The following is a 14203-nucleotide window of genomic DNA, read 5'->3' as shown; positions in this document are numbered from 1 at the left end:
ATATTTATTTATTCATGTGCATGTCTAGGTTTCCTGTCTCCACTAAAAGAGAAAGTCTATCATCTATCATCTATCTATCTGTCTATCATCATTATCTATATATCATCATCATTATCTATCATCATTATCTATCTATCTATCATTATCTATCATCATCATTATTATCTATCATCATTATCTATCTATTATTATCTATCTCTCTATCATCCATCTATCCTTTGCTTGGACATGTTTCTATCCCTCATCTCTCTCTCTCTTTAAAAATAGACTGAATTTTTAACAGCAGTTTTAGATTCACAGCAAAACTAGAAGGTACAGAGATTTGCCATATACATTGTGTCCCCACATGTGTGGCTTCCCCCCATTTTCAGCATTTCCCATCAGAGTGGCACAGTTGTCACAGTGGATGAGCCTGCGTTGACACCTCATAGTCAGCCAATATCCATAGTTTCCATGAGGGTTCACTCTTGGGTGTTGTTCATTTCATGGGTTTGGACAAATGGGACACGTGTCCAGCATCACGATATCCTACAGAGTATTTTCATTACTCTAAAACTTTTCTGTGCTCCACTTATTTATCCCTCTCTTCCCACCTGACCCCTGGCATTCACTGGTCTTTTAACTCTTGATAGTTTGGCCTTTCCCAGAATGTCATGTAGTTGGAACGGTCTTTTCAGATTGGTTTCTTTCACTTAGCGGTAAGCAAGGTTCCTCCACATCTTCTCATGGCTTGGTAGCCCGTTTCTTTTCAGTGCTGCATAACATCCCATTGTCTGGGTGCGACACGGCTTATTTATCCGTGTGCCTGCTGAAGGACATCTTGGTCACTTTCAATCTTGGCAGTTATGAATACAGCTGCCATGAGCACCCGCGTGCAGGGTTTTGCGTGGATGTGCTTTTCCACTCCTTTGGGTAGATACCAAGGAGTACAATTCTGGGACTGTAGGTAAAGAGTGTGTTTAGTTTTGTGAGACAGTTGCCGAGCTGTCTTTCCAAGCGGCTGTACTGTTTGGCACTCCCACTGGCAATGGATGAGAGTTCCCATCACTCCACATCCTCAGCAGCATTTGCTCTTGTCCGCGTCTGGGATCTCGGCCATTCTACGTGTGTCATGTTTTCTTGTTGTTTTAGCTTGCGCTCACCTAATGACAAACGATGTGGAGTGTCTCTTCATATGCTTCCTCGCCATCTGTTCACCTTCTCCGGTGACGTGTCTGTTCAGATCTGTGGCCTGTTTTACTCCGCTCATTCATTTTCTTAATATTGACTCCTAAGAATCCTTTGCGTGCTTTGGACAGGAGTACGTCTTGTCAGATGTGTCTCTTGCAAATATTTTTTCCCAGCCTGTGGCTTGTCTTCTCATTTTCTCCACAGTGTCTTTCAAAGAGGTTTTTAAAAAATTTTAATGAAGTTTAGCTTATCAACTTCTTTCCTCTGTGGATCGTGTCTTTGGTGTTGAATTTTAAAAAGGCATTGTGAAAGACTCTGCCAAAGAACTATTAGGATGAATTCAGTGACGTCGCAGGATACAAAATTAACGTACAGAAATCAGTTGATTTTCTATACACTAATAATGAAGCAGCAGAAAGAAACACTTAAGCAATCTATCATTTCTGTTTTCTAACATCAGCAAAAACCACAGGGGAAACTGGAGCCCAAGGGCACTTAGAATCTGATCTTCTCGTGAGATGATGACATAAAACCATGTAGCAGAGTCACCTTGGTGGTTTCATTCCTGCTTAAACACCAGCTTCAGACAAGAGTCAGGTTTGGTGCCTGTCAACAGGTGTTAAAGTCCATATTGGAAAGAATTCTGGGACATCAGTTATTTAAGCTGTTTCACCTCTCTGAGTCTCAGTTTCTTCATCTGTAAAAAACCTATTCTGTGGGTTGTTGGAATTTTTTTTTATTTTTAATATTTGTTTATTTTTGAGAGACAGAGACAGTGTGTGAGCAGGGGAAGGGGCAGAGAGAGAGAGAAAGACACAGAATCAGAAGCAGGCTCCAGGCTCTGAGCTGTCAGCACAGAGCCCGACGCGGGGCTCAAACTCACAAGCCGTGAGATCATGACCTGAGCCAAAGTCGGACGCTTAACCGACTGAGCCACCCAGGCGCCCCGGTTGTTGGGATTGCTAATGACAAGGTATATATAGAGTCCCCGGCTCATCCCAAGGGCTCAGTGATAGCTATTGCTATCTGTGGGGTTATTAGTGTGCTTGCAAGTACTTAATTTATGACCTCTTGTGACTCTGCCACCCTCTGGCAAAGAAGTCGTAGATATAATGCTAGCTTCCAATTTGCTATGTAATGCACCACGAGGCATGGAGAAAGGAGGATGGAAGCAAAGGGAATGATTTCCTTAGTGCTACGTGCCAGGCACCGTGCCGGGTGCTTGGCGTTTCCCATTGCACCTGGAAGGTATCACACCGGGAGTGGTGGAGGCAGGGAGTCTCAGCACAGAAGTCGCGCAGGGCCTCCGAGATGCCCCGGGCGCCGGCGTGGGTCTGCCGCCAGAGCCCGGGCCCCTTCATTTCAGAGATATTTCTAAAAGGAACCTGTGCTTCTTTTCCCGTGGCTGCTGGACGTCACCCACTCCCGTGCGAGCTCACAGGTGCGGATGAGGCGTCTGCAGTACAGATCTGAGCAGGAAGATGAGAGGAACAACAGCTACTTGTATTCTGACAGTTTTAGGTCAGTTGTGTTAAGGGTGGTCAGGCTGAAATGGACAAGCAGGGAAATGACGACACTCCAGAGCTGACTGCTGTCCATACACAGTATATTTTAAAAATGTTTTTATTGAATATTAAACAGTTACAAGTACTGTTAGACATTTAGCCAAAGCACAATTACAGGTTAAATATAATCATAAAGATGTCTTAAATAGAAACCCACCATGCAGGCAGGTGACGTTCCTTGATGCCCTCGTTTGGAAAGTAGAGGGCGAGGAAAAAAGGTCTTCTGTTTCACGGGAAAGACGGTAAAGACTAGAAGAATTTACATGCTGTAAGCGATTTCCCATGACCAAATCGATAGGGTTGCCAGATTTAGTAAAACAAAATAAAACAAAGCAAAAAGCCAGGATGCTCGGTTAAGTTTGAATTTCAGATAATGAGAAACTTTTTTTTTTTTTTTACTGTATATATGTGCCAAATAGTGCATGAAACATATTTAAGCTAAAAAATTATTTACCTCAAATTCAAATGTAACTGGGTGCCTCGTATTTCATCTGGCAATCCTGCAAACGGACAAACGCAAAAAAGCAAAGCGAGGGGACTGGAACCCCCTGCCACTGGTGGGTCACAGAGAGACTAAAAATAAAAACAACACCAATAACGAACCAAGGCGTCACTACAATGGTTACTCACACAGACCAACATCACAATGGGAACATATGATCACTACTCCAAATGCTGTTGCCAGGAAACACTCTTAGATTTCCTCAAAGCTGGTTTTGTAAATGTTGAGAAACCTTGTTGATAAAAGTACCTTTATAGTTTGTAGCTATCAAAGACAAATACCACTACCACTAAGACCGGTGATGTTGAAACAATGGAAGCAGAAGCAGGTATTGTATGCACATGAAGAGCTTAAATATTTTGTGTAATCACTACAATGGTTACAGGGTCAAGGTCATCCTCTAGGTCTAGGCTATTAGCCTCAAAGAGTTTGGTTCCGCTTGTACTGCTGTGTGTTCTCGCTCCTCATCCTGAACCTTGGGAGGGGCATGGGAGCGTGAGAGACACCCCACTACCAGAGTTTTCCTGTGTTTCTCTGCAAACACTCTCAATCAACAAAGGGCTTTCAGGGCTGCCTGAGGAAACGCACAAACAGATGAAAAAGTAGCAAAACAATCTGAATTGTGGCGCATGAGAAGTCTGGGTGAGTGTGACAATGTAACGCGGGAAAGAAAACACGAACGAAGGAGGAGCCCAAATGCGACACCCCTGCGGCGTGACTGTTATTTCAAAGGAGGCGGGACCTCTGGCGGATGTAGAAAATGGGTCGCACGGCGAGCGGCTTTGGTCTCATGGGGTATAAAAGCTGGAGCTTCCTACTGCCCTTCACTCATAACCATGGCTTATAATTTAAAATGATGAGAAAACAGCTTGGGGAACGCTCAGGCTCCACGTGGTATCACTTCGTGAGATGCTGCTGTGTCTCCCTCCGCCGCCCCCTGCCCACCCCCCTCCGCCCCCAAATGCTAAGTTTTGAAATCCTGCTAGCACTTCTTTAAACCAGAATATCTGGTCGCCGAGGAATTTCAGGCATCGAGAAATCAGGGGGGATTGATTAGATCCAGTCCGTGGCATGTAAGGGAGCATCGGTTGTGAAATACGTACCCTCATCAAATCAGCTTTATGGGTGTGACATACACGAGACATGCCCGACTGACACCTTTCAAACACGAAGAAATGGAATTCTAACTTATTTTTTAGGCTATAAAAGGTTAAAAAGTTTCTGCCACAGTTAAGGCTTTTTCTTAAGAAGAAACATTTAATTGTCTATTAATTTCAGAATGCACAAGGTATCTGAAGACGCCTCACTTTCCAGGGCGGTTTTTCAAAAAAAGCATTTCCTGTTCAGGTGCGAGATGTGTCCAACCAAAGCTCAAATATTATCTTCACAATTACGTTCTTTTCCTTTTTCCGTCACTGACTGACACTGAGCAAGTTTGAGTTTAGTCTTTAAATGAATTTCTGACACATGAAACCCTATCTTAACGTCGGCTTGGAGTGTTCCCCGCATGACCGGAGTCCATAGCTCTGTAGGAGACAACTGCCCAACGAAAAACACAGCAAGAAGGCCGCTTATCCCACATCCTCATACAAGCGGGCTCTGGCCACACTGGAGGCAAGGTGCCCGAGGACACACCCACTTCTTTTCTCAAGGCTCTTTACAGAATTCCAGAGCGCGCACGTTTAGAAAGGGGGGGGGGGGGGCGAGCAGTGGCCAATAACCCCGTGCACTTGGCAGGTGGACTGAAATAAAGAAGAACCCAGGCAACTTTGTGCATTCTACTGCTGCCCTTCCAGAGCACACCGAAGCGCTATCTTTTGTATAAAGGCTCCAATAATAGAATACTAATCTATATTACTTTATTTGCCACGTTCAGGCATTTCTCTCTCTACATCAATGCACTTTGCTATTTTGAGAGCAAAGGGAAATTAATCTAGCCGCTGATGTCAAGCTCCAGGAGCACAAGGATGCTGTCATGAAAACATCCTAATATTACTTAATTCTATTTATGTTACTGAAAAGCTAGAAATCCCGAATTCCAAGAAGGAAAGGGTAAGTAAGAATCCTGGTTGTACTGCTATTATTTTGCATAGAAGTAAAACTCTGGTTTCCATGCTGTCATTTGTTAACCGATTGGCAGGATCTTCGGAGCAGAGCACAGGAGGCCGCATACCGGATCTGGTCGTGGTATGCAAACAGAAGCACAGTCTCCTTCTGCAAGACTCAAGATGAAGAAGGGAGGAAGATGAGTGGGGTCACAGGTAACTATTGGAGCTACTCAATTCCAGACTAGCAACCTGAGGAAAAGGGAAGAAGGCCAAGTGCAAGGAGAGAGTGTCCAGAGCACTTAACGTACGAGTTAAGAACCCAGCCGGCAATACCCAGTAAACTGGAAGCATCAGGTCTAGAAGATTTGACTTTAGAACTGCAGTCAGGCTGGTGGAGGTGTGCAGATTCCCTCTTCCATTTGGTTTGGGAAAACAGAAGGGCCATTTCAGGGGAGGCCACACTGAAGTCCTCAACTTGCTAGCGCTCCTACAGAAGTGCGTATACAAAAAAGTAAATGGATTTCGGCCTAAGTTAATGCCATGCTTTTATATTCCAAAGGGGTTTTCACACTGCCATGGATGGAAGTCCCAAACGTCACCAACTGGTACTAGCTTGTGGGCACTCATGATGACCTTTGGTTTTCAAGTTTTGAAAAGATGTATTTGGCTCCTGTGAAATATCAACAAACCCATTCTCTTGGCAGATGAATAATACACACACATTCTTTCAACAACTACTATGCACTGATCATCACAAGACAAGAAGCACTGCAAATGTCTTCCTTACACAAGTACCTTTACTCGGCACACGGAACATCGGATACGGAACATCGGCGGGTTAGATACTGAACCACAGGTGGACTTCTCAAGTGTAAGGCTGAAGTTTAACACGTCCATTAATCTAGTTAGTATGATGGAAACAACATAGAACCACAGTTGAGCAGTGGCTTATCTTTTTAATAAAGCTATAAAGCTTTTGAGATCTATACCATATTAACCCTTTTACGGAACTAAAAATCACAGCTGTGTTTACCATTTTAAACTATTTCTAAGTGGGGAGGCAAGTATTATACACTTTCACAGCTACTGAAAACAATACAGATGCCATTCCTTCAACCCATTGTTACACACGGCAAAAAAGAAGGAAAGGAGGGAAAAGGCCTTCTTAACAAATATTAAACTCTGAAGCTTCGTATGGAATTCTAGTGCTATTACACAGGTAGCCAAGACACGAACACCCAGCTTGGGTCACTAAAACTTCAATAGAAGCAACAACTGAGGCTAATTCTTGATTTCATTTTGAGGACCCATGCAAGATTCTGCTATAAAACTCAAACTAGTTCCCGATGCCTAGTTCTAGCACTGGACTCAAGCCAAAAAGAAAGCTAAGTGTATACTTTAAGAGCCTATTCTAGAATTTTTGCATGTAACCATTTTATTTTCCTTTAGGAGAGTAAATGAGGTCACAGCTTAATCAGCCTGCTTTAAAAAATAAACCGGTTTTCAGAAATTGAAGTTGAAACGGCAAGTTTGTTGTCACACTGCTTCTCCTTTTCTTTTTTTTCCTAACCACATTTATGTTACTTTTGCTTCAAAGCTGAGAAGATGCACAGTGTGTCAAAGTAAGTGAGTTAACGCAGTCAATTCGATATTCAGTTCGGGTGAAAAGGGCGAGTATAGAAACCGGAATGGGTAATCTTTTACCAGCGTTGATGTGCACCGGGCAAATATTGATTAAAACATGCAAAACAAAGTAGTAACTTCCTGCAGAAACAGTATAGTATTTCTCCACCTTCATTTATAAAAATAACCGAAAAGAGCTTTGGTTTCAGTTTTTGTTCTCCTTGTCTGTTAAGAAGTTTGAAGAAACGCTTCGGAAACGTAGTGCAGGGACCTCTATAAACTATCTGAAGCACCTCACTCAAAATAAGCCCCAATCTGGAGTAAACACAAAAGTCCCTGCACATCTATCTACTAAAGACGATGTGAACTTTAGCTTTTTGAACTGGAGAAACCATGAAGATTTTTGTGACTCTAATAGAGTACAATAATTCCACTCAATTTGGAAATAAGGCAGCTAATTTCGGGGGTGACTCTTCCGGCGGTCCGGATTAGGCGAAGAGAAGTACTTTTTCTTGGAGGAGGCCCCGTGAGCCTTTCCTACGACGGTATCCTGCAACCACGTGCTCCTCCCACGCGTCAGTGGGGTCCCCCACACCGTCCGGTGGTGTTTCCTGAGCTCCGAGACACATCACCCCCCACCCCCCTTCCCCGGCTGCGCTCTTCGGAGGTCTCCGCACCAGGCGCCCTCCCAACACCTCGAAGGCTGGAAAGGGAAGAGCAGGGGCCCACAGCAGCTTCCACTTTTCTGAGCTAGCGAGCTCCTAAGTCAGTCTGACCTGTGTGCCTTTCCCTTGTAAGACTGGCTAAGTCATAAAAGGAAACTAAAACCTGATGTTTTTCCTTCCCCACCCGATTTACAATGATACGAAGTACAGATACAAAATAGATCAGAGTGAAAAAAAAGGGGGAAACTAAGTCTTGCTCAGCCAGAAGCTCATGTTGCATTGCTAATGATTTTAGTCAGTGTGACTTTGTGCAAAATATCCTCGAGAAGGCTCTGGCTCATTTTCAAAGTAAACAAAAACACATACCAAAAAAAACAAACAAACAAAAAAAAAAAAAAAAAAGGAAAAGAAAAAAAAAAAAGAATGATGCATGTTTATAAAACATTTAAAATGAGCCTGACATAGGTATTTGTTGCATACACGTGCCATATATAACAAAGCAAACGTAGTGTGTAAATTGTGAAATTTGGGAAAGTATGTTTTGTTTTTCCATTTCCAAGCCCAGATCAAAGCAATCTTGTTTTAGAAATGGACAATTGCAATGCAAATGAGCCTGAGATATGTTAAAAGGCCGCCCCTGTAAACATTTCCTCAAAGGGAACAGTAGCAGTTGAGTATTTATCAGTTACTCATACTATATTCATCACTATAGCAATGCTTTATAAAAGACAAACAGCTTATTTCTAGGCTGTCAGGGATTTACGGAATATTGATTTTGTTGGAAACAATCCACTGTAATCCAGTCCCAAGTTTAAATCCGATCTGGCTTTTCCCTGGGGGCCTTCACTAGGTCTTCTGCTCCGCGGCTGTGGCGGTTTGCGAAGGAGCTTCTGGCTTCATGATCTGGTATGTGATGAGATACTCTGGGTAGGCCTGCAAAGGACCGGAAGAAAACAAATCACTCCTTTGGCAGGTAAGATATTAAGTGGATGTCTCAGAGGCTGTTGATCATCATCAATATTCTATACATACCCAAAGCCTGCAAAGACCAGCCAATCAACAGGTGTCTAAACCTGCCCCCCCCCCCCGCCCCAAACATACACGATCTACCTGTATCTTGTATCTAGACCCTATAATCGAGAGAATGTTTTTAATGTTATTTCTACTTTGAGTACTTTAAAGTGCTGCATTCACCTGTCATGCACATGGCATTAATGGGAAAGCTGAGGCAGGAGATAATCTCTCTCACCTCATCTAACGTGGTGCTGTCACACAGCATGTGTTTAAGAAGTTTGTTAAATGAAAAAGTAATTTGGCTGAACCGATTTCAAACTAATTTCAAATTAATTAATGACAAATAGAACCTACTGAACTAGAAGCAGGAAGAATGAGGCTTGTGGAGTCACCAGTAATGTAGAGGCAACAGTTTGGAGATAATGTTTAAAAGGTGGCTAATGAAAGGTAACATAATGGTTCAGATTTAGGCCCTCCACCCCATATAGTCTCTTTTGTCTCTTTTTCTTGCAGTACATAAAATGAAAGGCTCAGGATCTGGAATGGAAAGAGTACTTCTTAGGGGAAGTTGTTACAAACCTTCACCAGACAACTGAGTGGGGGGCAAAACCCCCTTGTAGTATGTGTACTACATAGGAGTTCTTCAACCCTAAATATAATGACACAGCTGGATGCAGTATTTCAGAGAGGTCTGGGCCTGCAAACTACTACTCTTTGGTGAGGTAAATGTTTCGGGGCCCAAAAATAATTTGCTGAATGCTGACTTATAAATTACTTGTATACAGATATGGAATAATATAAAAAAAAAACGATAAAAAAAACTGGACTTTCAAAAAGATACATGACCATCTATGTTCACTGCAGCATTATTTACAGTAGCCAAGACAGAAGCAACTTAAGCATCCATCGATAGATCAATGGATAAGGAAGGTGGTGTGTGTGTGTGTGTGTGTAATGGAATATGACTCAGCCATTGAAAAAAATGAGATCTTGCCATTAGTGACAATATGGATGGCCTCAGAGGGTATTTCCGGAGTGAAGTAAGTCAGGCAGAGAAAGACAAATACCACATGCTTTCACTTATATGGAATCTAAAAAACAAAACAAAACAAACACAAGAAAATGCTAGCAAACCAAATCCAAAAATACATTATAAAAGTCATTCACCACAATCAAGTGGGATTTATTCCTGGGTTGCAAGGGTATTAATATTCACAAATCAATCAGTGTGACCCATCACACTAATAAGAGAAAGGGTAGGAACCATATAATCATTTCGATAGATGCAGAAAAAGCATTTGATAGAATACAACATCCATTTATGATAAAATCCCTCAACAAAGTAGGTTTAGAGGGAATATACAGCAACATAAAAAAGGCCAGATATGAAAAGCCCACAGCTGATATCATCCCCAATGGGGAAAAACTGAGAGGTTTCCCCATACGATGAGGAACAAGACAAGGATATCTGCTCTTTCCACTTTTATTCAACATAGTACTGGAAGTCCTAGCCACAGCAATCAGACAACACAAAGAAATCAGAGGCATCTAATTGGCAATGAACAAGTAAAACTTCCACTATTTGCAGATGACATTATTATGCTACATTCTATACTAATCTATATTTAGAAAACCCTAAAGACTCCACCCCAAACTGCTAGAATTGATAAATGAATTCAGTTAAGTTGCAGGATACAAAATCAATGTACAGAAATCTGTTGCATTTCTATACTCCAATAATGAAGCAGCAGAAAGAGAAATTAAGAAAACAGTCCCATTTATAATTGCACCAAAAATAATAAGATCCCTAGGAATCCAGCTTGTAACCGAAGAGGTGAAAGACCTGTATTCTGAAATCTATGAAATGCTGGTAAAAGAAACTGAAGACGACAAAAAGAAATGGAAAGACATTCCATGCTCATGGATAGGAAGAACAAATATTGTTAAAATGTCTATCCTACCCCAAAGCAATCTACACATTTAATGCAATCCCTATCAAAATATCACCAACATTTTTCACAGAACTAGAACAAACAATCCTAGCATTTGTATGGAACCACAAAAGACCCTGAATAGTCAAAGCAATCTTGAAAAAGCAAAGCAAAGCTGGAGGCATCACAGACTTCAAGCTATATTACAAAGCTGTAGTAACCAAAACACTATGCTACCAGCACAAAACCAGACATACCGATCAGTGGAACAGAACAGAAAACCCAGAAATAAAGCCACAATTATATGGTCAATTAATCTTCAACAAAGCAGGAAAGAGTATCAATGGGAAAAAGGTAGTCTCTTCAGTAAACAGTATTGGGAAAACTAGACAGTAACATGCAAAAAAATGAAACTGAACCACTTTCTTATACCATACACAAAAATAAAATTCAAAATGGATTAACGACCTAAATGTGAGACCTGAAATCATAAAAATCTTAGAAGGGAGCACAGGCAATAATTTTTCTGACATTGGCCATAGCAATTTTTTTCTAGATATGTCCCCTGAGGCAAGAGAAACAAAGGCAAAAATGAACTGCTGGGACTAAGAAGTTTCTGCACAGTGAAGAAACAATCAATAAACCAAAAGGCAACCTATGGAATGGGAGAAGATATTTGCAAATGACATAGCTGATAAAGGGTTAGTATTCAAAATACATAAAAAACATGCAACTCAACACCCAAAAACCAAATAATCCAATTTTAAAAATAGGCAAAAGACATGAATAGACTTTTGTCCAAAGAAGAGACATCCAGATGGCCAACAGACATGTGAAAAGATGTTCACTATCACTTATCATCAGGGAAATGCAAATAAAAACTATAATGAGATATCACCTTGTACCTGTCAGAATGGCTAGGATCAAGAACATAAGAAACAACAGGTGTTGGCGAGGATGTGGAGAAAAAGGAACCGTCATGCACTGTTGGTGGGAATGCAAACTGGTGCAGCCACTGTGGAAGACAGTATGGAGGTTCCTCAAAAAATTTAAAAAAAGTACTATGCTATGATCTAGCAATCACACTACTGGGTCTTTATCCAAAGAACACAAAACTAATTCAAAGGGATATATGCACCCCTATGTTTACAACAGTATTATTTACAATAGCCAAGATATGGAAACAGCCCAAGTGTCTACTGGCTGATGAATGGATAAACAGGAAGTGGTGTATGCATACACGATGGAATATTACTCGGCCATAAAAAAGAATGAAAGCTTGCCATTTGCAACGACATGGATGGGACTTGAGAGCATAATGCTAAAATGAAATAAGTCAGTCAGAGAAAGACAGATACCATAGGATTTCACTCGTATGTGGAACTTAAGAAACAAAACGAATGAGCAAAGGGAAAAAAAGAGAGAGGCAAACCAAGAAACACCCTTAACTATAGAGAACTGATGGTTACAGAGGGGCAGTGGGTGGGGGGATGGGCGAAATAGGTGACGGGGATTAAGGAGAGCACTTGTCGCGATGAGCACTGGGTGTTGTATGGAAATGCTGAGTCACTATACTGTACACCTGAAACTAATATTATGCTGTATGTTAATTGACATCTAGATAAAAACTTAAACAAAAAACCCTGAAACAAACAAACAAACGAATGAACAAACCAACCAACCCAGCCTCACAAATGCAGAGAACAAATTGGTGGTTGCCAGATGGGAAGGAGGTGAGGGGATGGGAGAAACAGGTGACAGGCATTAAGAGGTACAAAATTCTAGTTATTTAAGTAAGTTGTGGGGGTGAAAAGTGCAGCATAGAGAATACAGTGGATAAACCAGAAAAAAACCTGCACTGTTGAATATTTAAAATGCAGAAATAAACATGCGATTGACTGACTGGATTATTTCTAATTTCACATCTGATTTTTAGGAGGCAGAAACTGTTACAGGTCTTTGCCTCCACTTTCCTCATCTATACAGGGGAACGGTAATAATACTAAGATTTTTGTAAGCATTAAATGCAAAGATCTTAGAATAGGTTTGGCCGACTAAGAATTTGGTATGTGTAAATTGTCACTATTAACATTATTATCATGATTTATTAAAGACATAAGGATAAACACTTAAAAAAAGACCCCTCCTGAGGGGGTCTCAGCGAGAATAAAAAGAATAAAAAATGTAAATGTGTTTTTAAAAGTTATAACTGTGTACATGTGTAAGGAAACACTATCACTCATCATATGTTTCCCAAAATTCTAGTCTGCTCCGATTTGATGTAAAAACAGCAATGGTTTCTATCTTCTTAGTACCTCTAGTTGGAATAACACAATTAACAATCTTCATCTCTCCTGACTTTCCAATCTGAAGCTTCAATAACTAAAAAGTTTGTAGTCTTATTTTATTATGATTTGAACACTGCTTAATTCTTGAAATGGTATTTTAGTCAATTAGTTACTAAAACAGGCTAGGTCAGCTAGTCTCCTAATTCTAGAGTTGGAATAAAACTCTAGGAATCGAAAAACTCTAGGAAAGCTCAAATACCGCTGGAGAAATGGACAAACTGCCCAGCCAACTAGATGGTTAAATGGTCAAGAAAAGTATTTATTCACCACCAATATACATGTATGGAGCATCTCTATGTATAAAGTACTCTGCGGTGAGATAAGGTCCTTTGCTGTCAAGAAGCTTCCAGTCTTGCTTGGGAAGGTAAGTCAGACCCAGAAAAAGAAGGATTCAAAAACAACCCACACTGGCATGTGCCCAGTGTCAAAAATGAGTGTGAAGCACACTCCTACTTCTTTTTGTCCCAGTGAAATTTAGTATCTACCATACCTTGTGTGACACATTCGTTTTGCTTGCAGAAAAGCTGCTGAAGCAAAGGAGTTGGTAATGCTAGTGTTTACATTTTGGTGGTGCACTATTTAAGGAGATCCCTCTCACATGCAAATTTTAGTCAGGCAGATTCTAAGACTCCAGTGGTATGAATGATTAAGGGCCCTGGTTCCTAGTGGTTAGGCTACCGCACTGTTTGTGTGTACAGGCTGATTACAGACATTCAAGTCCAGAGGGATTTAAGACAAGGGAATTGTTTAACCGCAGGAGCAGAAGGGCGCAGGATCAACCACCGAGTGTTACTTCCTGTCAAGTCACTTTATATCCATGCTGGTTATAAAAGCATGGAATGTTTTGTTTTTTTTTTTAAGTTCCTGTAAGAAAAAATTCAACAACCACTTTGGTAACTGACTTTCAGGAACTGACTTCCAGGAAGTCCTAACTGACTTTCAGGAACCATTCCTTAACCCAGATCCCTACTGTTATCTAAACTCAAATGCTTTCAGTTTATTCTTCACAGGGATGAAGAAGAATCATGGTCTCTTGAATAACTTTATATATTTGAAAATCATGCTATAAATTATTGTACAATTTTCTACTTTCCAGGTTAAATAACTACATTGTTCGTGTCATTTCAGTAAAATAAAGGCTAAATCTCTGTAGCAACCAATGGCCAGAGAATACCTCTCCTTTATGTCTAATTTAATGTGATGCTTAAAGTACAACATACAAAAATACTCCTGACATTTTGAGTCCAGCCATATACTAAAATCAGAACCACTTTTCTTCCAAGCATAATTTTGAACATATCTTTTCAATTCTAAAGAAAGAAACAATCTCACCAATG

At 40.9% G+C, this 14203-nt stretch overlaps 1 protein-coding gene across 2 annotated transcripts in view; it reads right to left on the bottom strand.

Annotated features, from left to right (window-relative positions):
• Positions 1-2777: 2777 nt before the first annotated feature.
• Positions 2778-14203, bottom strand: part of TNKS (tankyrase) — a 219208-nt gene continuing 207782 nt past the window's right edge. For both annotated transcript variants that reach the window (XM_045455749.1, XM_045455754.1), the window contains exon 27: positions 2778-8506. In XM_045455749.1, the coding sequence (XP_045311705.1) occupies positions 8420-8506 (87 nt within the window). In that variant the 3' untranslated portion in view covers positions 2778-8419. The remainder of the gene's footprint in view (positions 8507-14203) is intronic.

Source organism: Leopardus geoffroyi, chromosome B1, assembly GCF_018350155.1.
Source record: "Leopardus geoffroyi isolate Oge1 chromosome B1, O.geoffroyi_Oge1_pat1.0, whole genome shotgun sequence".
In the NCBI taxonomy this organism is placed as follows: domain Eukaryota; kingdom Metazoa; phylum Chordata; class Mammalia; order Carnivora; family Felidae; genus Leopardus; species Leopardus geoffroyi.
The sequence above is the reverse complement of the archived record's forward strand: the minus strand, read 5'-3'. Positions and strand labels throughout refer to the sequence as shown.